This window comes from Poecilia formosa, unplaced genomic scaffold (assembly GCF_000485575.1).
Source record: "Poecilia formosa unplaced genomic scaffold, Poecilia_formosa-5.1.2 Scaffold2, whole genome shotgun sequence".
NCBI lineage: Eukaryota > Metazoa > Chordata > Actinopteri > Cyprinodontiformes > Poeciliidae > Poecilia > Poecilia formosa.
This window is the reverse complement of record NW_006799941.1, coordinates 6,303,974-6,327,603: the sequence shown is the minus strand read 5'-3', so window position 1 is coordinate 6,327,603 and position 23,630 is coordinate 6,303,974. Positions and strand designations below refer to the sequence as shown.

At 41.3% G+C, this 23,630-nt stretch overlaps 2 protein-coding genes across 4 annotated transcripts; one reads left to right on the top strand and one right to left on the bottom strand.

Annotated features, from left to right (window-relative positions):
• Nucleotides 1–12: 12 nt before the first annotated feature.
• Nucleotides 13–16,819, top strand: rad54l2 (RAD54 like 2). 3 transcript variants are annotated; one of them, XM_007552089.2, is made up of 22 exons: nt 13–100; nt 3,887–4,089; nt 4,342–4,621; nt 4,720–4,856; nt 4,945–5,085; nt 5,553–5,785; nt 5,884–6,066; nt 6,159–6,292; nt 6,374–6,570; nt 7,360–7,702; nt 7,797–7,974; nt 8,061–8,285; nt 8,380–8,498; nt 9,436–9,554; nt 9,780–9,879; nt 9,950–10,155; nt 10,276–10,451; nt 11,593–11,789; nt 12,360–12,544; nt 12,681–12,770; nt 12,850–12,942; nt 13,873–16,819. In XM_007552089.2, the coding sequence occupies exons 2-22, from the start codon at nt 3,936–3,938 to the stop codon at nt 14,856–14,858; spliced, it is 4,476 nt and encodes a 1,491-aa protein (XP_007552151.1). In that variant the 5' UTR covers nt 13–100; nt 3,887–3,935; the 3' UTR covers nt 14,859–16,819. The 3 variants fall into 3 exon arrangements, with proteins under 3 accessions (XP_007552151.1, XP_016527205.1, XP_016527198.1); XM_016671719.1 differs by lacking the exon at nt 13–100 and adding an exon at nt 1,703–1,873 and having other exon boundaries at nt 13,876–16,819; XM_016671712.1 differs by lacking the exon at nt 13–100 and adding an exon at nt 1,703–1,873.
• A 3,884-nt stretch (nt 16,820–20,703) lies between these two features.
• cyb561d2 (cytochrome b561 family, member D2) lies at nt 20,704–22,973 on the bottom strand. The gene is made up of 3 exons (XM_007552061.2): nt 22,614–22,973; nt 22,485–22,522; nt 20,704–21,353 (listed from the first exon to the last, which is right to left on the bottom strand). Exons 1-3 carry the CDS (start codon nt 22,744–22,746, stop codon nt 20,850–20,852), a joined length of 675 nt encoding a protein of 224 aa, XP_007552123.1. The 5' UTR covers nt 22,747–22,973; the 3' UTR covers nt 20,704–20,849.
• Between the last annotated feature and the right edge of the window lie 657 nt (nt 22,974–23,630).

Below are 23,630 nucleotides of genomic sequence, written 5' to 3'. Positions count from 1 at the left end.
ATGGTTGTCACAAAAAAAACAGTCCGACCTAACTGGGATTCGGATCGCCTCATCAAAAAGAGAAGGATTTTTCGAATCCCAAACGACTCTTAAAGAACAAGTAAGGAAACGTTTACAGTATATGTTGTGCTTTAGCATTGGAACATTTCTAGGGGAAAAACCCTACAAGCTTGAATTAAAAATGTATTCCCAACCTCAGTTTCTAAATCCAACATGGCTTCCCCAAGCATAAACGAGAGCTGTAACACTAATAGTAAAGTTTTGTTTGCCACCATATAGAATAATTATTACATGTACTAAAAATTGTCTGTTGGTGAACATGTTGCTGCAGTGAATAAATTGGTAGTTTAATGTAAAACAATGATTCATAAAGAATACTCCATGCAGCATTCCTATCATTAAATTCTCACATACTAACTGAATATCAGTATTTGATTATAAATATATTTTTCTGTGCAAATACAACTGGTAGCAATTTCTGATTCAATTCAAATTTTCACAGATTGGGTGTATATGTCCGATTCACATAATGTAATTTCATGAAACTTTACAAGACAAAAATCTTGTCAAAACCATAACCAAAAGAGTTTTAACAGCCATTGTTACAAAAAATAAATAATACATAAATAAAACCTGTCAGTCTAAGAAGTCAAGATTATTCTATAAAATACATTTTTCCACATATCTGTTTTCTGAGTAAAAATCTGATCCCTCATGTTGAACAAGCATGTGACGACAGTGTGAATGAAGGAATCCCTTTCAACTGGAAGAATCTCCAGCAGAACCTGGCTCAGTGTGAACAGTTTTCTGTCATAACCAACTAGAAATCTGAACTAAGTACACACAAAAAGGTCAAAAACTTCTACATGTTGAAGAAAAAGCAAACTGAGTTAATGGCAGCAGTAGAGTTATATATCCTTGGCTTTTCTAGGTTGAGCATGACTCACACCATGTATTTTCTTATGTACTTTTTAATCTATGTAGAGATTCCGTATGTCATGTTTTTCTCTCATTTGTTCAATTTTTTCCCTATATTTGTCTATTTATTAACCACTGTTAACTAGCACTTTGGTTAATTTTAGTTATTTTTAAAGTAAAAATAATAAAAATAAAAAAAATGTTGGCTTAAGTATTCTGGAAACGTATGCCCCTCTAGGACAAAAAAAAAACAAGATGAAGAAAAAAACCGCTTGTACCTTGCAAGCAGTTTGAGGTACAAGGCTGTCTTTACACTGTGCAGTTAAGCATTTAAATTTTAATTTTAAAAAATAAATATTTTTTTAAAATATCCTTATGTGTCTTCAGGCTGGAAGTAACATTTTGGGGTGGCAAAAGATTATTTTGAGGGCAGAAAAAGATTTTCATCAAGAAGCCTCCAACCAAAGAGCTCTACACTAATGTTGAATCTTCAAAAATAGCAATGGAGACATTTATACATCTAAAAGGTTTGATTACAGCAAATAAATATTTTTCCATTAAGCATTAACAGTGAAGTAAATGTTTTTTCACTGTCCTCTTATTTTTTCCTAAATTAAGTTTACATAACGTCCCTTCTTTTATCAACTTAGAAAATGTAAGAGCGTATAAACACACTCGTCAACTTGATTGCTTCTTTTGATATTTACAAGCGTTGTCGGAAGTGTAATTTGTGATATAAATGTAAAAATCTGCATCTTGCTCCATCTTCACTGAAAGTAGGGCGCAGGAACCTTCGTTGGAGTTCCGTTTTCGGGGGCAGTATTTATGGTCACACTGGGAAAAATGGAAATTAGCAACGTTTATCGTTTCATTTACACAATTACTGTACTTTTCGACTGAATGTTGGTTGCATCTACTAGCAGGCTGACTACCTGAATGACAGAGCGCACAGAAGGTGAGCTCTAACTACACCTGAGTGATTTGAGGGCAGCTGATGCGCATCAATTAGCCGAGCGTGTTAGCCTCGCTGTGTTTTAGCTTAGCTTTAGCTACGTTACACCCACACATTTATCAAATCATTGTCTAGCAGGGACATCCAACTGGACATCACTATTAGTGGGATAATGTATCGCTTGTTGTAGCTCAGTGTTCAGTAAAACATTGCTTCTCCAGCACACGAAGAGCTTAACTGTTTTCGAGCGGCTGAAAATACCTTTGTTGTTTAGTAATTAGCGAACATAGAGATTTAATTTAGCTTGAGAAAGCGCCATATGTCTGGACGCCGCGGTGTTCCTCGTTGAATAGCGAATCAATTGCCTATAGTTTGTTTTTTGCACAATAATAATAATACAACACAGCAGAGGTGGTTTAATGTTAACTGGTAGGTTTCTAATTTAGCTCTGAGGCAGTGGGGTAAGCTTAGTGTAGTGGCCCCACTGAGAAAAAGGACCAGAATTGTGTTTTATGTTTTAAACAAGTTCATTTAAAATAACATAAAGAGACATTTGAAACAATGCTAAAATTTGGGTTGTTAGCTAAAAAATCAGACATGCAGTATTTAAACACATAATTTAAGGATAATGTACATCCATCAAAAATCAAATGAAAAGTATGTTGTTGTTTTTTTTTAAATATTTCTAATCATACCAGTTAGCTTTTGTTAGTCTATAAAGATCAGAATGGCAAATATATTTAAAGCAATACAAATGTGAAAAATAAATGCTCAATGTAGCTGTTTTTTAATGAAACATTTTTTAAGTCCATGTATCAAAATTACAGCTGTAACAGTTATAAAGCTCTGTTGTTTTGACTTGAATAGGAACAGTTGTTGCCCTCCTGTTTTAAACAAAACTGATAAAATCGTGTTGTTTTAATGTTGTTTATGTTGTGCTAATGTTGTTATGTCATAGAACTGTGGTATTTTTACTGAAGGAGACCATAGAACCTCATATCAGGCCCTGCCTACTTGTAGTAGTCGGCGAAGATGTTTTATTTGGATAAATGATTAAATAGTTTTTATTATTGCTAAGCCTGTTCAAACACCGAGATAAAATAAAACGAGTGTTCATCAGAATGACGAATCGATGGAAATGATAGAATAAAGTTACACAATATTTATTGAGCCATTTTTATTTACAGTTCCTGTGTTTCACTCATCCATTTCTGGATTTTTTCTGATGAATGTTTTGTTTGTTTATGCAAAACAAACTCTCAGTATCAGTTGATTGGACAATAGCAGTTTGCATTTAGTGGCACGAAATAAGAATTCAATAATAAAGACTTGTGATGAGCAATGAGTAGATTCCAGAACAAAAGTAGTGTAGTTTCAGACTTTGCTCATTTGAAATTAAGATAATATTTTCTAATCCTGTGTACCTTTGATAGGAATCAATCAGCTCTGCAGATGACATGAATTAGGGGGAGGGAAAGTAGCTTTCTGGAACAATGAATAAGTGAATGAGTCTAGAAAAACCTCCAGGTAATTTATTGGAGAAACCTAATCTGGTCTTTACACCGCAAACGTCTGTAATTGTGTTGTGTTTGTCATCACCCAACTCTAGTAAATACTTCGTAAAAATAAACCCAACACACTTCTTACAGCTTGGCCATCATTTTACAGTAAAATTGTCAGAAATCTTATTTTGAATTTATTTTTAACATAATTGTAAATGTTACTTTAAATATTCTTATCAGACTTTGACAGCGTTCCATTTTCTTCCTGTTAGGCTGGAAAATAGTTGCACAAATTAAAATGTTTGTGACCAAGGTTTGTTTATGTTCAACAATTTGTAAAGCACGTGATCTTCAAGCTCTGAGAACATAAAGTTTTTAGCTCCTTACTGGTCAGTCACTTACTTTGAATGTTTTCAGATGCCAGCTTAATATTCACAGAGGCCACTGATATCAAACAAATGTCTTTTAGATGCATATAACTGGGACAGAAAGGTGAGACTTTTTTTCTCTTAAGTTCCTGATGAAGGCATGTAGGTAATACTTTGACTGCCCTGGAAGACAACATGTCTGAAGAGGCAATTTCAGAAAGTGACCTGGAGGCCAGCATTGACAGCGAAGAGGAGTGTATGGAAAATGAGGAGGAGGAGGATGAGGATGAAGAAGACCTGGAGGAAGACGAGGAGGAAAATGATGGAGACGACGAAGATGATGGACTTGGTGGGTGACGATATTTTATATTCATCCATAACTCATTAACATAGCTCTTAATCAAACTGTATTTAAAAAAGGACTTTGTGTTGCAATGGCCTAATCAAAGTCAAACCCTCAAAATGATTAAAACTGTGCAACGCTAATTCCCTTGAAACAAAGCAATGTGTTTTAATTTAACTGTCTTTTTGTCTGAATATACAACATGCAGACTTGGATAGTTGGGCGTTACTAACTGTAATAAGTCTTTTCTCGTTGAAGAGCGACCTGCAAGTGCCCAGAGTCGAGCCGATGGGGACGGCAGGGACTCCAACTCAACTACCTCTGGAGAGCCTTCCTCAGAGCCTCCTTCCCGGCCGTCCTCCAGACCCGCCTCTCGATCTCAGCTTCCGACCGGGGCGGGGAACTCGAGTGAGAGCAAAGCCTCGTCTAGAAAAACAAAGAAGGACAAAGCCTCTAAATTAACAAAATCACTCAAATCTTCAAAAAGCTCCAAACCTCCAAAGCCAGCCAAGCCAGCTCACATGAGGAAGAACATCAGGTATGTCTGTATGTATGTGTGTTTTACGTTGAGGTGAGCCGCGTTAATGTCTTTTTCGGTTCACGAGCAGGTTTGCTTCTTTTTACTTCTGCTCACAGAAAGATGCTGCAAGAGGACCAGCTGGAGGCTGGAACCAAAGCAGCTCAGCAGGAGGAGATGGAGAGGCGGAAACGACTGGAGCAGCAGAGGAAGGACTTTCCTACGCAGGCCCCGTCTCTCGCGGACGCTCAACTGGGTGAGTGTTTGTGATCAAGAAATTATTAATGATTGTCCTGCGATATTTTAATTGTAAATCTCCTGTTTTCTTCCAATTTTTGCAACAGTGGAGACGGCAGCTTTATTAGCAGAAGTATCTCAGTTGGTTCCTGCTCTCCAGGGTAAACAGGATGTGATCTGTCTGGATAGTAGCGGTGAGGAAGATGAGAAAGCGGATATAAATTTGCCCGCCCTCGCCATCGGAGATGGTGAGTACATAGCACAGCTCTAGCCAGTTTCAAGCAGTATGACTAGGGGTGTGCATTTATCGTGAAAACTTTATAACCATGATAAGAGTTTTGATTTATCGTTGCCTCGATAAATATCAATTCATGATGTTAACTGAAAATCCAAATTAACTGTATTATCAGAAATGTTATAACTATTTTCTCCACCGTTTCATGAGAGCATCAATAAACATCAGTAAATTTGTAACTATTATTAAATGCAGTCACTGTGGAAAGCTCAGTGACATAAATCACACTTCTTTTAACTGAGCAGCGTCTTGAAGAAGCCTGTTTTTTTTTTTCAATTGGAATGTTAAAAAGAAGTAATAACTGGATGTTGTCATCATTTTTATCATTATCACAATGAAATTCAGAGTCCATATTGCCCACCCTTCGAGTGGGATTTGATTACGCACCAACAGTTGTTTATTTCCTCAATGGTGTTGCAGATATAATTGAGCTCAGTTCGGGGGACGAAGACACCCTGCAGATCAGCAGCGAGTCGGCTGACGAGGAAGCCGACGCCGCCCACGGCTCGGAGGAGAGCAGCGGCGCTCACATAAACGATGCGCTCAACTTGCCTGACGCCCAGGGTCGAGTGCTGGTGAACATCAACCACCCTCCGGAGGAGAAAGACGTTTACCTCGCCCCGCAGCTGGCCCGAGCTGTTAAACCTCACCAAGTACGACTGCGACCTCTTTCTACTCTTCTTCACGTAAAGCTTAACGTGTAACTCGCAGGAAGTGTGTGGTAAGCCTCATTTTTTTCCTTTCCTTTAAGATTGGGGGAATCCGGTTTCTCTACGATAACCTGATCGAGTCTTTGGACCGGTACAAGACCAGCAGTGGCTTCGGCTGCATCCTCGCTCACAGCATGGGCTTGGGCAAAACGCTGCAGGTCATTTCCTTCATCGACATCCTTCTGAAGAACACGGAGGCCCACACTGTTCTGGCTATCGTCCCTGTAAGTGATGAACATATTTTGAAACATCACGTTCTGGATTCTTGCGTCTCCTGAGTTTCACCTCTCAATGCTTGTATTTCTCCGCACCCCAGGTGAACACGCTCCAGAACTGGCTGACAGAGTTTAACCTCTGGCTCCCACCCCAGGAGGCACTTCCTCCTGACACCGACCCCGCGTTCGTCACTGGCCGCACGTTCAAAGTTCACATCCTCAACGATGAGCACAAGTACGTAACGTGGCGGCCGCTGTGACCGTTTACGTTGAAATATTTTTTACCCATTGATCGTTCTGACCGTGTGACCCTCAGAACCACGGTGGCCAGGGCCAAGGTTGTGGAGGAGTGGTCCAGAGACGGAGGTGTGTTGTTGATGGGCTATGAGATGTACCGCCTGCTGTCCATGAAGAAGAGCTTTGTGATGGGGAAGAAGAGGAAAACAAAAAAACCAGCTGGGCCGGTTATTATTGACCTGGACGAAGAGGACAGGCAACAAGAGCTCATGAAAGGTAACCATAGCGATAAGTAATGTGTGAAAATATACAGCGGCTTGTACTAGTCGTGCACCATTTGTAGACATCCGAAGGCTGAAAATGACACCCAGAGGAAAGACGTTAGCTGCTCAAGCTAACCCAGCTAAGCAAGACTGATGGCATCAATTAACTCGCTCACTCTTTGGTTACCTAGCAACGACCTGTTGAGCAACTTGAGCAGCAGCAATTTCAGGATTCATGCCTCATGACAGTTTAAACGGCCTGGATAAAACGGTAAAAGTCACATCACCAGTTTGGCAGTATTTAACAACCACAAAAATAATCAATCATTATCGATATTGACCGATAGCATTTGCCCAAGAGGTAATTAGGTTTAGGGGGCTATGACTTTTTCACACAGGGTCCTGAAGGTTTGGATTGTTTTCTCCCTTAACAATAAACACCTTCATTTAAACACTGATTTATTTTTAATTTTACTTTTGTTACTTTGACTAATATTAAAATTGGTTTGATGTTCTGAAACACTTAGACATGCCATAAAAATAAAAAATCAGGAAGGATTCAAACACTTTTCACACCACACGAAGGTGAATTTTGGGGTCAGTTTGGTGAACGGGATTTCATTTAGGAGCATCAGAGTAAAGGGCACTGAATGCACATGAATGCTACTTCTTGTTTTATCACATAAAATTCAAATGAAACGGCTGAAGTTTGTGGTTGCAACGTAACAAAACACGGAGCAGTTCAAGGAGGATGAATGAATTGGACGGCGCTTGTTAATAATCGCACTGCCTCATCCACCAGGGATCGAAAAGTCGATATCACGGCCCGGTCCCGACGTGGTGATCTGCGACGAGGGCCACCGCATTAAGAACTACCACGCCAGCACGTCGCAGGCCTTGAAGAACATCCGCTCCAGGCGCAGGGTGGTTCTGACGGGGTACCCGCTGCAGAACAACCTCATAGAGTACTGGTGCATGGTGGACTTCGTCAGGCCCGACTTTCTGGGCACGCGCCAGGAGTTCAGCAACATGTTTGAGCGTCCCATCTTGAACGGTCAGTGCGTGGACAGCACGCCCCAAGACGTCCGCTTGATGCGCTACCGCAGTCATGTGCTGCACAGCTTGTTGGAGGGCTTCGTTCAGAGGTGAGCCTTTCTCGCTTGGAAACGCTTCACCGAAGGGTATCTATTATTACATCTGCGTTGCCATTGTTTTCTGCGTCGCTTTTGTCCTTGGCAGGCGAGGCCATGACGTGCTGAGGCACCACCTCCCGAATAAGGAGGAGTTTGTGATCCTGGTGCGGCTCTCTCCCATTCAGAAGGCGCTGTACACCGAGTTCATGAAGCGCTTCCGAGAGGCAGGGAACAGCGGCTGGCTCGGCCTTAACCCACTTAAAGCTTTTTGCGTCTGCTGCAAGGTCAGACTGCTTTTGTCTCGTTTTGAGAGCCGCCTCCGTGTCGCAAAGTTCCTCGGCAAAGCTTTAACCTGTGGTTTTCTGGACAGATCTGGAATCACCCCGACGTCCTCTACGAAGCCCTGGAGAAGGAGAACCAGGCCAATGAGCAGGACCTGGACCTGGATGACATCACCTCGGCCAGCAACCCGCGCTGCCCTGCTCCCTGCGCCGGCCTGAAGACCAAAGTGGCCGACTCGAGCAAAGGCAACAACAGCCTGCCGCCGCTCAATCCGTCTCAAGAAAGAGCCAATCAAGTCATCACATATGAATGGGTAGGTTAGGGCCAACCCCGGCATTTAGATGCAGCTAAAGCAAAGCAAATACCAGGGAAATCCAGCCAACTTTCTGCGCTTAATTCTTTCTCAGGCAAAGGACATCATGTCAAACTACCGGACGGGAGTTTTGGAAAACTCAGCTAAGATTGTTCTGCTCTTCCACTTGATTGAAGAAAGCGTCAGAAGAAGAGACAAGATTTTGGTCTTCAGGTAAGTCTTCTGTCCTGCATGAGTGAGAAAAAAGACATTTATGTATTTATTATACTTTTCTTGGACAGAAAGTGGAGTGTGACAGGGTTACTGTGCAGGAAAAGTAACGATTTGGTTTTTAATAAATTTCAGATCTGAAAAAGTGTGAAAAAGCTTTTCTGTTACTCCTGTTTTACATCTAAAACAATAAAATATGATGTTCTCTTAAAACATTCGGCATATAAACAGTTCTCACTACCCTCTTTACTCTAATACCCCGAATGAAAATCCAGTCCAGCCAGTTGCCTTCAGAAATCTGTATAAATACATCTGTCCTGTGAAGATGTTAGTTAAGAAACGACTTCAGCAAAAACAAAAAGGACAGATCTAAATTCATTCAAGAATCTGTAGAGAAACTTGAAAATCAATCACACACACACACGTTCTCCTTCCAGCCTGACCGGATCTTGAGCTGTTCTGCTAAGAAAAATAGGCAAAAGATTTATGATTTTAATGTAAAACGCTGTTAAAGACGAATCCTAAAAGACTAAGTATTTTTTCCACAATTATCCACTTTTTAGTGTCAGTTTGTCACATTAAAATCTCTCTAAAATGCACCAAAGTTTCTGATTGTAATGTGACAAAACGTGGAAAAGTTTAGTGGATGAAAAGAATACTTGAGCAAGATGCCCAAATCACCGTCTTTTAAGAGGAAAACAATAAAAAAACAACTAAATCCTGCTTCATAATAAGTTTGAAAATGTTTAGAAGATGATTGTTCAGGATTTTAACTTTTAAAATATGCAATTCAACATTTCTTCAGCTCGCCCCCGTTTTTGGAGCATACAGATCCAGCCAGTCATTCGTTGCATGCAGCTTAAATAATATGATGCCTGTTTTCTTGGCTGCGCCTCTGAGCTCAGTAAATGTTCTGATGGATTTTCATCGTGTCCAACAGCCAAAGTTTAAACACTCTGACAGTCATCGAGGATTTCCTTTCAAAGAGACCCATGCCCCCCGGCATCGCCCCCAGCGACAGCCAAAACCAAAACTGGGTTCGCAACCTCAACTACTACAGTAAGTTGTCCGACTTTTGCCTTTTTTCCCCCCCAAACCAGTCGCTAATCATAAAGTGTTTTGCACTAAAATCAACTTTTTTCACATTTTTGCTTCATCTCTGATAACTTTTTATTTACATAGCAAGTGATTTTTTTTTTTTTCTTTTTCAATATTTCATCTCTGTCAATGCTTTCTGAGTTACCTAGCTTGTCCAGTTGTTTCAGCGCTGATGTGTGTCTGCAGGACTGGACGGGAGTACATCTGCGTCAGAGAGAGAACGTCTCATCAATCAGTTTAACGACCCAGAGAACAAAGCAGCGTGGCTGTTCCTGCTTTCCACACGGTAGGCCGCTTCGTCTCGCAGCCGGACCTCGTGCTTCTTCTCTGCGCTAAACGTCGTCGTCTTCCCGCAGAGCGGGCTGTTTGGGGGTGAATCTGATCGGGGCCAGCCGTGTTGTCGTCTTCGACGCGTCGTGGAACCCGTGTCACGACGCCCAGGCGGTGTGTCGCGTGTACCGCTACGGCCAGAGGAAGCCTTGCTACATCTACCGCCTGGTCTGTGACTTCACCCTGGAGAAGAAGATCTATGACAGGCAGGTCTCCAAACAGGGCATGTCGGGTAAGAGCCTCACATTTTTTTTTTTTTTTGATGGATATTAACTCATTCGCAGCTTTCGTCCTTCTTAGAAAGTTGCCAATGTTTTCTGAAACAGAACTCCCTTATCTTTCTCTTTTAAAGACCGGGTGGTTGACGACTTGAACCCAGTGCTGAACTTCACCCGTAAGGAAGTTGAGTCGCTGCTGCACTTTGTAGAAGAGGAGCCTGAGGCTGAGAGGATCTCACTGGAATCGCAGAGAGAGTTGGAGTCGGTGATATATCGAGCTTGTGAGCTTTACCCGAACCTCATCACCAAGGTAGAGTTACTTGAAAGGCGTTACTCCGTGTAACAACTTCAGAAGCTTCAGGCATGCTTCTAGATTTGTTGCTCTTCAAGCCTAACGGGAGGTTTGGGTGTTTTGCTGCAGAATGAGCCAAGGGGCTCAGATCCCTACAGGCTGGGTTGATGCGTCTCTCTTTGTTTGAGGAGTGCAAAAACACACAGATGTCTAAAACATCTCCAAACTGAATAAACAAGGAGGACATTTTCAGGTCTGCGAAATTTACTGGAATGTTAAAGTCCAGTAACAAAGTCAGTCAGCTCTTGTTTTCGTTCAAGGAAACGAAGCATCTGTGTTTTGATGGCCTCATTAAATAAAACTCCTCAATTCAACTAAATGCCCAACCCTGAAGTAGAGTGTTAAGTCTGTGACTTTTTGTTACTTTTAGGATTGAGGTAATAAATATCAACTGTTCTTATAATTAGCTCTGTAATTAAATCCAGAAATTTAGAAGTTTACAGTTACAGATTTAAAATATTTGAGCTTATCAATAACAGCAAAACAATACAGTAATTGTCCAACCCCGAATCTGTCTGCTGAAACGTCGCTGGCAGAATTATGTTGCTGTTCTGTCAAAACGAGTCAGTCTCTAGATGTACGAGGCTGGTAGAAACTCAGAGAGCTGTGAAAGTATTGAATCGCTTTTCAGATTTTGTTTAGACAAATTTCTTCTACTTCACAACTCTGCGCTGCTCTGTAATTATCACATTAAATTCAAATGAAACACATTTGTTTTAATAATGAATCGTTTAAATATAACTTTATTTTTAGTGTTTTTCCTGTTTTTATGGAGAGAAAATTTACTTATAACATTTTTTTTTATTTGTAAGTTCTGATAATGCTTTCATTTTGCTTCACCGCATGTTTTCTGTGAAGCACCTTGCGTCTTTAGTCGCATTTATTTAGTTTAATTCGGCTACCAAATAAGAAATGGTTTGTAAGAGCCCACAACATGAAAAAAACACACATTTCTCCAGTATATCCAGTAGAATCTAACATGAAAAGATTTTATGTTTTGAGGTGGTGAATAAGTAAGTAATCTGAAGTCTCCAAATATCCCTGATGTCTTTCCTGTGGAGCTGAAGTCCATCTTTTTCTGTCCGATGTGTCCCTTTAGCCACCTTTCCACCATGAGTCGCTGCTGATGGACCGCAAGGAGTCAAAACTGACCAAAGCAGAGAAGAGAGCTGCAAAAAAGAGCTACGAGGACGAGAAGCGAGCCTCTGTGCCGTACTCCCGCCCGTCGTACGCGCCCTACTACCCAACAACTGAACACTCGCTGGCGAGCATCGCAGCGTTTAACCAACGCGGCTGGTAGGCTTCACCGTTTTCAGTTGATTATTGCTTTATTTTTAGATCTTTACGTCTGTAACCCGTTAATCTTTACACTTGTTATCACAATAGTGATAGATTGCAGCAACCTGCGCCACCCACTGGATGCAGGGAGTTGGTTGGGTGAACAAACTCCTCCCCGAGTCAGTAGGTGTTGGTGATCAGTAGCACACTGCTGGTGGATGTTTAGTGCACTATGGAGCAGAAAGGTGACGTCATCGTTTCTTCCTACATCCAGTGGAGGGCGCAGGTTGCTGCAATCGATAGTAGCCACACAGGCACGCCCTCTAGAAGGAAACAAACGCACCCAGTGCAACACTTTCATTTTATTGGCAGAGAGGTTGCCAGGCGACTGTGCCAACTGGCGTTTCCAAAAGTGAGCAGAGAGTGTGAGCGTGAGGAGAAGTTTTGAGTACAAGCATTACAAGTTTTGAGAAGAAAGACATGAAGTCCTGTTTTCAAAATGAAAATGTGTGCTATTGGATTTTGGCAGAAAAATCGCCCGTGATTTACTATTGGAACTGCAGCTCACGTTTGTGTTTGTCTCTCCAGGCGCCACATAACGCGGCCGGACGACAAGCCAGTCGCGAGTGTCAGGCCCATCCAGTCGACCCCGATCCCGATGATGCCTCGGCAGGTCGGCATGGGAATGGCCGGCTCCAGCTCTGCCGGCAGCCTTCCTCTCAACTTCCTGCAGAAAGCAGGAGTTTATGTGCAAAGGATTGTCACCACAACAGGTATCTAACAAATAGCTACTGCAAATAAGAGATTTGTAGCAATTCAAGTGTTTCAGACGTTACCAGCAGTAAAATGTTTAACGAGCTTTTGAAGTGTAATCAGATTATAACGTACAACTTTCACCCGGATCCGCAGACATTGTAATCCCAGGAGCAAACAGCTCCACAGACGTTCAGGCTCACATCAGCGCAGGAGAGAGCATCCACGTCATTAGAGGATCGAAAGGTAACATCTTCATCAAGAGACCTCTTCAAACAGAACATCTTGGCGAACCTTTTCAGTCGTTTAATTTTCCCTAATACAGGTACTTACATCAGGACGAATGACGGAAGGATTTTTGCTATTCGATCTGGAAAGATCAGCCGACCGGCAGCTGGAGCGTCTGCTCCATCTAGAGGTGCAAAACGTTTTGCTGTTTCATTGACTTCTTCCACATCACTTTGCTTTTTTAATTGTCTGAAGGGATTATACTACACACGTTGCTGTAATCGTAAAGCTCTTTCCTTGCCACGTACATCAAGTAAAGCCTGTATTAAAGTTTTAATCGTGCAGCGTGGGGGTAATGAGTAATGATCCCCTGCTCATTTTGTAAGTTTACTCACCTGGAATGGAAAATTAATCTTTAATTCAATGCAAATCTTTTTAGGGTGATTTTATTTGCTCTACAGAGGCAGAATATCATCAAAACTCTAGAACAAATACTTTACATAAAAGGTAAAAAAAAAAAAGGTTATGTGTCGCTGAGTAAAATAGTAATAATTAAATCCCCTTCAAACAACCAGGATTCTGAATTGGTCTGGTGCTCATCATGTGGAGCACAAATACTTCTGACCACAAGCTGTGTGTGTAAAACACACTCCTCCATGGAAACACTTTCTCCACGTTTTTCTTTAACATCGGTTGTGGAAGATGCTGCTAATGTTCCTACAAGACAATAAACCCCTTACCGCTGCGCAGCTCAACAAAGCAAAGTTATAAGTGGCGTTTTGTTTGGAAGTGATCTTTGTTTCACTAAGCGGCTTCTTTATTATTTTCATGGATGCGTTTTTTTGGGGTGGGGGGGATTTCTAACAGATATTCTGTTTCTCCGTGTTAAAATAAAAGCTACCTGAGAAGTTGGACATTGTTTATATTGCAGGGGAACCAACAATGCAGTAGCTAATCGGATGTCTCTGTTTCTGCTTTGAAGGAGGATCTTGTAGGCACTATCAAGTTATACGTCATTTATATTAATATGTGATTTCCTGCCATTATCTGATTTTTTTTTTTTTCAAAGTGAACTAGGGTTACTCCCACATCTTCTTCAATATCATCTCTATCTCTTCAGCAGACACCCAAGCCTCCCTGATTCACCCAGTGAGCAACGGCTGCTCGTCTCCAGTCGACCAGCCGGGGCGCTCCCCCTCCGCCGACCAGCGGCCCCCGTCTCCCCTGAGCTCGGATTTTTTCCAGGAGCTCAGCCATTACGCGTCGTCCACAGGCAGCGGCACTGCCGGCAGGGCGAATGAATCGTCGTCGCTTCTGGATTTGCCGTCCGCGACGGCGGGGGACCAGGGCGGCTCTCAGACCGGCGATCAGAGCCGACAGCTCGGCAACGACCTGCTGAGTTCAGCCGCGGAGGCGCAGCGCGGCGGCAAGCGGAAGCGTGACGGCGGCCAGGACGACGCGCAGACGGGAGGAAAGCACACCTCGGTCCCGGCTCATTTCCCCGGATTGTCGGTGAACTCCGGCGGGCTCAGTTTCCCACCGGTGGGTCTGAACCTGGGGAACCTGGGGAGCCTGGGTCACGTGAGTCAGCCGCTTCTAATGCCAGGAGGAGGATCTTCGTTCCTCCAATCTCCGGGACAAACGCTGGCCGACCTGCAGTCCATGTTCCCCTCGGTGAGCTCGGACCTCCTGAGGCAGCCGGCCGCGGGGAACGGACACCTCCCTCCCTCGTCCTCGGCTTTCTCTTCCGCCTCCTCCACCATTCCCATGTCGTCGACGGCAACCTCCTCCTCCCTCCCGTCTGGCACTTTGCCTCCGTACTTGATGAACCCCAACATGGCCGGCCTGCTTTCTTCAGGTTTCCCTCTCAGCTACAGTCAGCCACTGCTCTCCTCACCAAGAATGTTCCCCGGCCCTTTGCTCTCGGGGTCGGGGGGCTTCTCCGTGCCCAACTCCAACTCTGCGACGCCCAGATTCCTCTCTCATTTTACCAACCCCACCTCCAGCCTCCTGGGCGCCGCGCTGACGCAGCCGGACAGACACCCGAGCGCGGTGAACGGCGGGGACAGCTCTGATGATGACGTCATAGAGGTGACGGGACAGTAGGGCTTCAGAGTCCCACTACAGGTTTTCTTTTGTTTGTTTGTTTGTTTGTTTGTTTGTTTTAAACAGTTTTACAGTCAGAAAATAATCAAAATACATTAGAAATGGGAATTATTACACAAAAGCGATAAAACTCAGAGGCAAAAGGCCTGGAATAATTCTGTGATGATTACATCCATCATGGTTTGAAAGTGCATTCAGAATCCAAATGTGACCAAGAAGAGGAAATGTGAAACTCAGCTCTGAGTTTACATCTAAAGTGGGTTAAATGTGAATAAGTTGTTCCTCAGACATAAAGTTGGCTACTTCTGAGCCAGTTCTTTGAAATAAGCAGGTCACACGGGTTCTGTTTCACTCGGTGCCTTGCAGAAGTTTCCGTATCCCTTACAGCCTTTCACACTTTGTCATGTACCAGTCACACACCTCAGTGTATTTCATTGCGATTCTATACAATAGACACACCCGTGTGCATAATTGTGAAGTCGAAGGAAACTAAAACGTGAATTTGTTTTCACAAATAAAAACCTTTTGAAGTGTGGTATGCATTTCTGTCCAGCTCCCTCAGAGTTAATACTTAGTATTTCCACCTTTATGTGCAATTACAGCTGCGATTTCTTTGACAGTTTTTCATACCAAATGCATAAGTTTTTGCCCATTTTTCCATCTTTCAAAATAGCTCAAGTTTCATCAGAATGGATGGACGGTGAACATTCCCAGTTGGATTTATGTCTGGACTTTGACTAGGCCTAGGCCTCTATGATTTGATTTAAATCATTCCATTATAACTTTTTGGCCTGTATTTAGCTCCATCCATCTTCAAATCAACTTGGATCAACTTCCCTGTCTTTTGATTAAAAATCATCCCCTCAGCATGATGCTGCCACTGTCATGTTTCACTTTGAGGATGGTCTGTTTAGGGTGTTTTCTGCCTTAAATAACATTTTGTAATGTCGTCTGATCAGAGCACCTTTTTCCACATAGTTGCTGTGGCGCCTTCAGGTCTTTTTATTGTTTTCTTTCTGCCTGTTCTTGCCAGCCTTTCATTGGAGTGGAGTCCTGTCAACAGATTACCCTAACTGAGTAGTGGATGTCTCCAGCTCCTCCAGAGTTCCGAAGAGTCCCTCTTTTTGCTAAAAATGTTGAAATCTTTGGCTGTCATCTCACAGCCCTGATTTAAAGTTCACACCTTTTCCCTCTGACCTGTCTGCTGTGTTTTTTCTTTACTAATCATAAGCTGGATTTACAGTCTGATTAAATTCCACGCTGTATTTACTAATCAGGTTTCTTCCGAAGACATTTAGCTGTACTGGATTTTATTTAACGGTGTCAGAAAGAAGGGGAGCTGCCACACTTTTCAGATTTTCATTAGGACAACATTTAAACCTGCATTATTTTCCTTCCACTTCTCGATCATCCACCACATTATGCTGGTGCGAAACACAGAGTCCCAACAAAACGCATCAAATGCGTGGCATGGTTGTAATGTGACGAAATGCGAAGAAGTTCACGAGGGATGAGTAATTCCCATTTCTAATGCTCTTCATCGGTCAAACACACACACACACACAGACACACACACTGATCTTTGTCTCGAAATACGAGAATCGGACCGTAAAATCCTACAAAGTGCAACAAAATCCTTATGCTGAATGTCTGCGTCCTGTTCAGCGGGAGCGTCGGGAACAGATCCGTCAAACGAGGACCAGTCGAATCTTATCTGGCGTTGGCTCCCACAGCCTCTGCTACATTTTTACAGTTTTCGTTCCCAACATTTTAAACGCGTGACGAAAGCTGCTTCCTGTTGGCTTTTCTCACGATGAATTGTTGTCAAACAGTCGAGTGTGGACAGGTTGAACACTCTGCTGCTGAACACTAGTGTTCTCCATTTCCTCTGTAGATAAAGGGATCTTGGCGTTTGTCACAAAGTACACAATCCAGTGTGTATACACTATAAAGGTTACCTTGAAAAGCAGAAATTTTAGGCATATTTTAGTCTTTAGCAGTTTGATAGACATTGTAGCAACCCCCTGTTTAAAAGATACTTGTGACGCTGTTATTGGACATGTGGATACTTTGTAAATAACAGTCTTTATCATTGTTTATATTGCAAGTCGATGCCGTGCAGTGTGTAGATTTTGGTCGTAGAGCGATTGTTTATCACAACAGTGACCATAATGACAAGCTCACCCCGGCTTTGATAAGCAAGGATAAAAATTAAATATTTAGGATTTTCTTTGTTTCCCTCCAATCTGAAACGAATGTACTTTCATGTTGTCAACAGCACAGGGACTGGGACATGGATTTGTACTGTGTAAACTCTTTCTTTGTTGTTTTAATTTAATTTTTTTCCCTTTATCAGCCCAAAACGGTATTGAGTTTTGAAATTCATAGTTAGCTAATTGTTTTTATGTATCAGACAGCTGGCGTTGTGAGAACAAGCAGCAAATTTGAAAGCCAAATGAAGCTCAAACCAAGGAGTAACGTTACTAACTCGTTCACCTTTACCTTTTAGTTGTGGATTATGCATGAGCTGCCCAGTAATTTGTTTTCAGTACTGGTCAGATGTTCACTTGCACTCCTCATCGACATGGACGCAATACATATTTCAGACTTTTTTATTTTTCTTTTGGTTTAATTGAACTGTTTTTTCAGCGAGCGCTAATAATGAAATGATGAACTCTTAACAGGTTTATTGCTGCTTTTCTCTGATTATCCAGTAGGAGGTTTCACTTTGACCTCATGCTTTTTGCAGCCATAAGCGAGCTTCAGTCATAACTCTGTCTGGATATTTGACCACACTTCTTATCAAAAGTTGTAAAAGTTAAATTATTTGGTTAGCATCAGGGTCATCCCTGATATTTAATGTCGGCCCTCTTTATTGATTCCAAAACCAGTTTTGATTTGTGCTTGCGATCCTTATCCTGCTGTAAAAGGTGACGGTTTTTAGCTTTTCATTTCGGGTGATGTTTAAAAAGTATTGAAATTGCCACCGACGTACTTGCAGCAAAGCATCCGTACAGCATGAAGCTGCCGCCACCAGTTTATGGTGGTCTTTGTTTTGAAAAGACTCGTCTCTACTCCTCTAGATAAGCCTCTTCTCAACAACGGTTGGCGGTTTTAAACAGGGTACAGTGTTGACAGTAACACTGGTGTTCCAGCAACTTTCAGTTCATGGCAGACCTGAGCTTTGGTGGTTCCGGTGTCGTTTTTTCAGCATCTGAACCAATTTTACTTCATCTGATATAAAATAATTTTACTCTTCTTGGAAATGTGGCCAAGCATCCATTTTTAAGTTTGTTGATGGTTTACAAAAGAAGTGTGTGGTTTCTCTGGGCCTATGCATAATTTTCACATAATGTGTGGATTTGAGATAATCCATAATATATATATATATATATATATATATATATATATATATATATATATATATATATATATATATATATATATATATTTTTTTTTTTATGAAATCATTAGAGGTATCTATCATCAGTCTGACCAAAACGCAAGCAGCCTCAAATCATTATTAAAGCCTACTCATTTCAGAGTGTACATTTCTGACCAGTTCTAGTCATTTAACCTAAACCGAGGCTTTTATTTACAGGAGGTCTGTTAGAACAAACATCACCTTTATCTTGGAGGAAGCATTGAATCTGCACAGCTCGAGTGAACGAAACCTTCAGTCAGTGTCGCCGCCTTCATGTGAACCCGACGACTTTTTTTTTAATTTTTCATATATATATATATATCAGTGAAACTGCCGGTGAGAGTGGCCGAGGCAGGTGAGTCGATGCGGTGGCCTTACAAACTGACAGTGCCGTTATGTGATGATCGCCGTTAGATGCAGTGTGCGTAGCTTCTGTCAGGAGTGTCACTAGGTGTCGGTTGCTTTATGGCTGTTTAGGTCCCGTTTTCTGTATCCGTCTGTTTCTGTGTCGCCTTCGAGGCGTTTAGATGTAGGAAACGTCACTTTCCTCTGCTGGTAAACTAGGCTAGGCGCAGTGATTATTAGCCTTTAGGAAACACTGGATAAGCTGAGACAACAGATCATTCCCCGTTGGAGTTGCGTATTTCAGTTTTCAAGTACGGGACCCCGCGTCCCCCGCAGTTTGAGTACTGTTTGATTTCTGTCGGCTGCTGGCTCCTCTGTCTCCTCCCGGCTGCTTTATTTCAGTTCTGTCGGAAAGATTATGTGGATTTTTTATTTTTATTTTTTTCTGCGTGTCACGAGAACCTGTGATTTCTGATTTTAAAAAGTGGAGCTAGCACTTTGCATAAGGAACATTTCTTCATATTAACTGTGCGAGGTACATTATACTGACCCCTCTCTTCTCTTTCTCTAGTTTATAGAATATTTTATTACAGAATAGTTTTTTTTTTCATGACGTCTAATTCTGATTAATCCACTTGACGATCGAGTCCTTCATTTTGATGTCTGAAATGTTCTTATTTATAATGTAAAATATGGTTTTTGTAACTGCATTTTTTTGGTTACTTTTTGTTCACGTTGACCCATTAATGGCTGATCCAGTAAAAATTTCATACATGCAGCCTAAATCAAATAAAAACTATGTGATATCAATGTTATTTCAAAAATAAAATAATCTTCTAATACAGTCTGAATTATTTCTAAACAGTTTTATTCTAAGGCTTACTTCCTGGTATAGCAACCTGCCACCAATTAGTCATTTCAGTATAGTTGTCTTCACATTGTTGGGAAGAAAATACACAAAAATTAAAATGTGAAAATATATTCAAAATGTAGGGGGGGTGAAAAACAACTCGCTTAATATGCCAGGAGCTAAATATAATTGAAAAGCAGGATTATGCTAAAAAGCAGAATCTGTACTAGGAAAGCTAACAATTTATTTAGGATAAAACTGGGTAAAAAAAATCTATTTAATAACGTAGGTTTGGCATATTATGTTTAAAATGGAAATGATTGTCCAACCATATTGAAAGTCCCTCTGTTGTAAACCAAGGGAGAATACATCTGATAAAAAGATTTCTTCAACCTGAGACCTATCAGAGAGCAAAATAGGTTTTCTAAATTCAATTATTAAATAGACTTTATTTTCATTGTTTATTTAAAAATATATATAAAAGAATCACAAGCATTTATGTAAATTTTATTGTCATAACATATGATATAAAAGGTCTCAACTAAAAGGGACAGAGTTCTAAGAGATTAATTTATTTCATATAAATTAGAAGTTTTCTATATGAAGTGCAGTCAGTAGGATCGGTGGTGTATCATCGTGTGCATATATGTCTGTATATCTATACACTGCTCAAAATAATAAAGGGAACACTCAAATAACACATCCTAGATCTGAATGAATGAAATATTCTCATTGAATACTTTGTTCTGTACAAAGTTGATGTGCTGACAACAAAATCACACAAAAATCATCAATGGAAATCAAATTTATTAACCAATGGAGGCCTGGATTTGGAGCCACACACAAAATTAAAGTGAAATGTTCCCTTTATTTTTTGAGCAGTATATAAAAGTGTTAGAATGTGTAAGAAAAAAAGTTTCAGTATATTTGAATGAGAGCAGATTAGTTTGTATTCCACCTTTAAATAACCATCTCACCAATTCCCCTGTAGATTCAGCAATAATCAGTTACAGAAATACTTGCAGTTATTACAAATGTTTTTATTTTTCCCCACTTATTTGTAGTTTTATACTCGAAAATGATGTACATGTTTCTGTTTTCCCATTTTTTTTTATTTGAATTATTTGTTCTGCTCGCAGTGCACGCTAATTGACATGCTAAGAAAAACGCATGTTGCTTTAAGAGCGTTTACTGTTATGCAAGTATAAAAAGGACTCTGGTTCCTCTTCTGCATATTTTGACTTTTTATTCATTCAAGCATGCGAAAGATCACCATCAAAAATATGCATTAAAAAAAGCAGGAAAGTTTGTGACCTGAGAAATAATATTTCAGTCTTTAAAGGAGCACAGTGAGCTTAGCTCTGTTCATCCCTCAGGACTGCAGCCGCTTTTTAGCAACGTAAGCACTCGAGACCTGGTTCATTATGATCAGAGCGCTGAGAGCAGGGCAGATCGCAGCCAGGTACCAGGCGTGCCCCCCGACCGACTCCGTGAACCAGGAGGAGCAGAGCCCGAGCAGCAGGCTGGTGCAGCCCAGCAGGAAGGTGACGAGCCCCGACGCGGCGTGGTAGCGCTTCAGCTTGGCGAGGGACCAGCCTTTGGCCAGAGAGTGGTAGATGAGCGGCACGGCTGCCAAGGACTGCACGCACACCACACACACCGTGATGAGTCCCAGCAGGCCGTGCCACGAGGTGAAGTGGGCTTTACCGTTCAGGTATTTGTTGTAGTAGATGGCAGCCAGGCCCAGAACTGCACAGGAGCCACAGAGGCTCTGCAGGATCCAGTGAACACGGCCTTTGGTCTTGTGTGGAAACCTCTTGAGGAGGGAGCCGTGGGGCGAAAAGAGCAGGATGGCTTCCGTCATAAAGAAGCCAAACTAAAACAAAAGGAAGAAAACTCATTATTAAGTCTTGGTAAGTTATAAAAGAGGTGGTATACAAATCAATTAAGATCTAAATAGCTGTACCAATAAAAATTTGAAACTTTTGTGCAGAGCAAGTTTAGCCAAGAAATCAAAGAAACTATCCAGTGATTCATCTAGTTCACGGGTCTGCAACCTGTGGCTCGAGGGCCACATGTGGCTCTTTGGCTCCTCCACTGTGGCTCTTACAAAGCCAAAAAGGAAATGTTTTTCACAGCTTTTCTGTAAGTTTCTATGCAAAATCTGAATATGACAATACCTACAAGTCTTCATTTTCCATATTTATAGAAAAGGCTCACCTCATTCTATATTTTTTTTACTTTGTTCTAAAATCTGAAAATACATTTTAGTTTAATTTTACTAGCTTTCATCATGGTACATTTTATGCAAAATCACATTTTGCCGCTCTAGGAGAGTTTTATTTGTTAGAGGCTAAACTTTGAGTGGAAAAGGTCGCTGACCTCTGATCTATTTGGTGCCTTACATTGACCTTTCTACATACTGTAATGTCAGAACTTCAACTTTTGTGTATTCAATTAGGTTTTTGTTTGTAATTGTGCACAATTAATGACATTCAAAATGTCTGATAAACGTGCATCAAAAAGTAACTGATCCCTCCTTACTCTAGAGCTCCCAAATAAAATCCACAGCAGCCAGCTTCCTTTGAGTCAGTTTCTAAATTATCTGAAGCAGGTAGAAAAATAACCTCCAACGTTTACTTTCTAAAAAAAAAGTTTCTACTTCACAATCATACAACCAGTCATGTCCTACGGAGCCCTCCAGGGGACATGAGGATTTTTTTTTTCTTTTGCGTTCCCTCGAAAAACTTTTGCGAGACACAATCAGATGACTGATTACCCTGCTATAATAACTCAGAAATAGTCCATGGAAAAACCTTATAAGCTTGTATTAAAGCAGAAAGTACGGCGGCCACCGTAAAAAAGGCTTACAGTATTCAATGATGCCGCATGAACTGATCATAAGATTATTGAGAGGGAACGCAAAAGAAAAAAAATCCCCATGTCCGTAATGTCCCGATAAACAAAGTAAGGTTTGTGTTGAATTTATAGATGAGGTTGAACTTACAGCTACTGTCATCAGAAAAGGATGCCATGAAAACACACCTGAAAGAAAACGTGCGGGGTTAAAGGTCAACAAAATGATATGTAAACTGACGTAAAAAAAAAAAAAGACGTCAACATTAACCACACTCACTTGTTCCGGGCAAGGAGAGAAATGCAATAAAAACAGGAAAGGCTATGGAGATTATGTGAGTCAGTCCCACGGAGGCTGCTCTAATAAAACCGTAGAACCGAGTTTCAGACTCAGCCTCCTTGTTATGGTTCATGTTATAAATTATCACGTCCGATCGTCTCCAAGTCAACGAAAGCGGAAGTGACGATGACTAAAAGTCCTTCTCTGCTTTTCTTAGAGCCCTTCTCGCTCTGCTTAAGATCATAAGATGACCATTGTAATTAAATCACAGTCATATACTTGACAAAACCTCCGGTGTCTGGTACACGTCGCCGTGATGTGCCGTTGTAGGAATGGGAAAACGCAGCTTCCGTTTAGGCTTTTCAAAATAAAAGTCCATTGTTTCTGCACTTCCTTTATAATTATTTCTTAGTTATTTGTAAGGAATTACTCGCCTACAGTTATAGACACAAATGAGTCCAGTTTATTTCATTTATATCGCACAGATTCACAGAAAATTACAATCTAATGAAACCAGTAAGATTCAAATCCAATTGCAACGATACTGCTGATTACTCCGGTCAAATATGTCCTTCATATTAACAGTCCACACTTACTCTGAATGACCTAGAGCAATCCAGGTTTTAGATGTGGCTCTGCCACACCTGAGTCAAATAATCAGGTCTACGGTTAGCAGCACTGTGGAGAACCTGACTGCACTGAGGAGGTAATTTAGCTTTGTGATTAAGGTGTGTTGAACCACGTACACATCCAGAAGTTGCTGTACATCGGCTCTGGAGGCCTGGATTTGAGGATCCTTCCCTGATCGAGATTATATTCTAGATCATGGTGCCCACAATCAACATGGTGCCTTTGAAGACAAGTTTGTGGTCCTACAAATAAAATGATCCACATTTGAAAGCAAGCTTGGGATCTTTCTGCCTACTGGATTCTCATATTTGGACCACCAAACCCACCAGACCCAGAGTTCAGCTCCACACTGGTTATTGTGCTCCAATTACTCTCTAATAAGCTTGT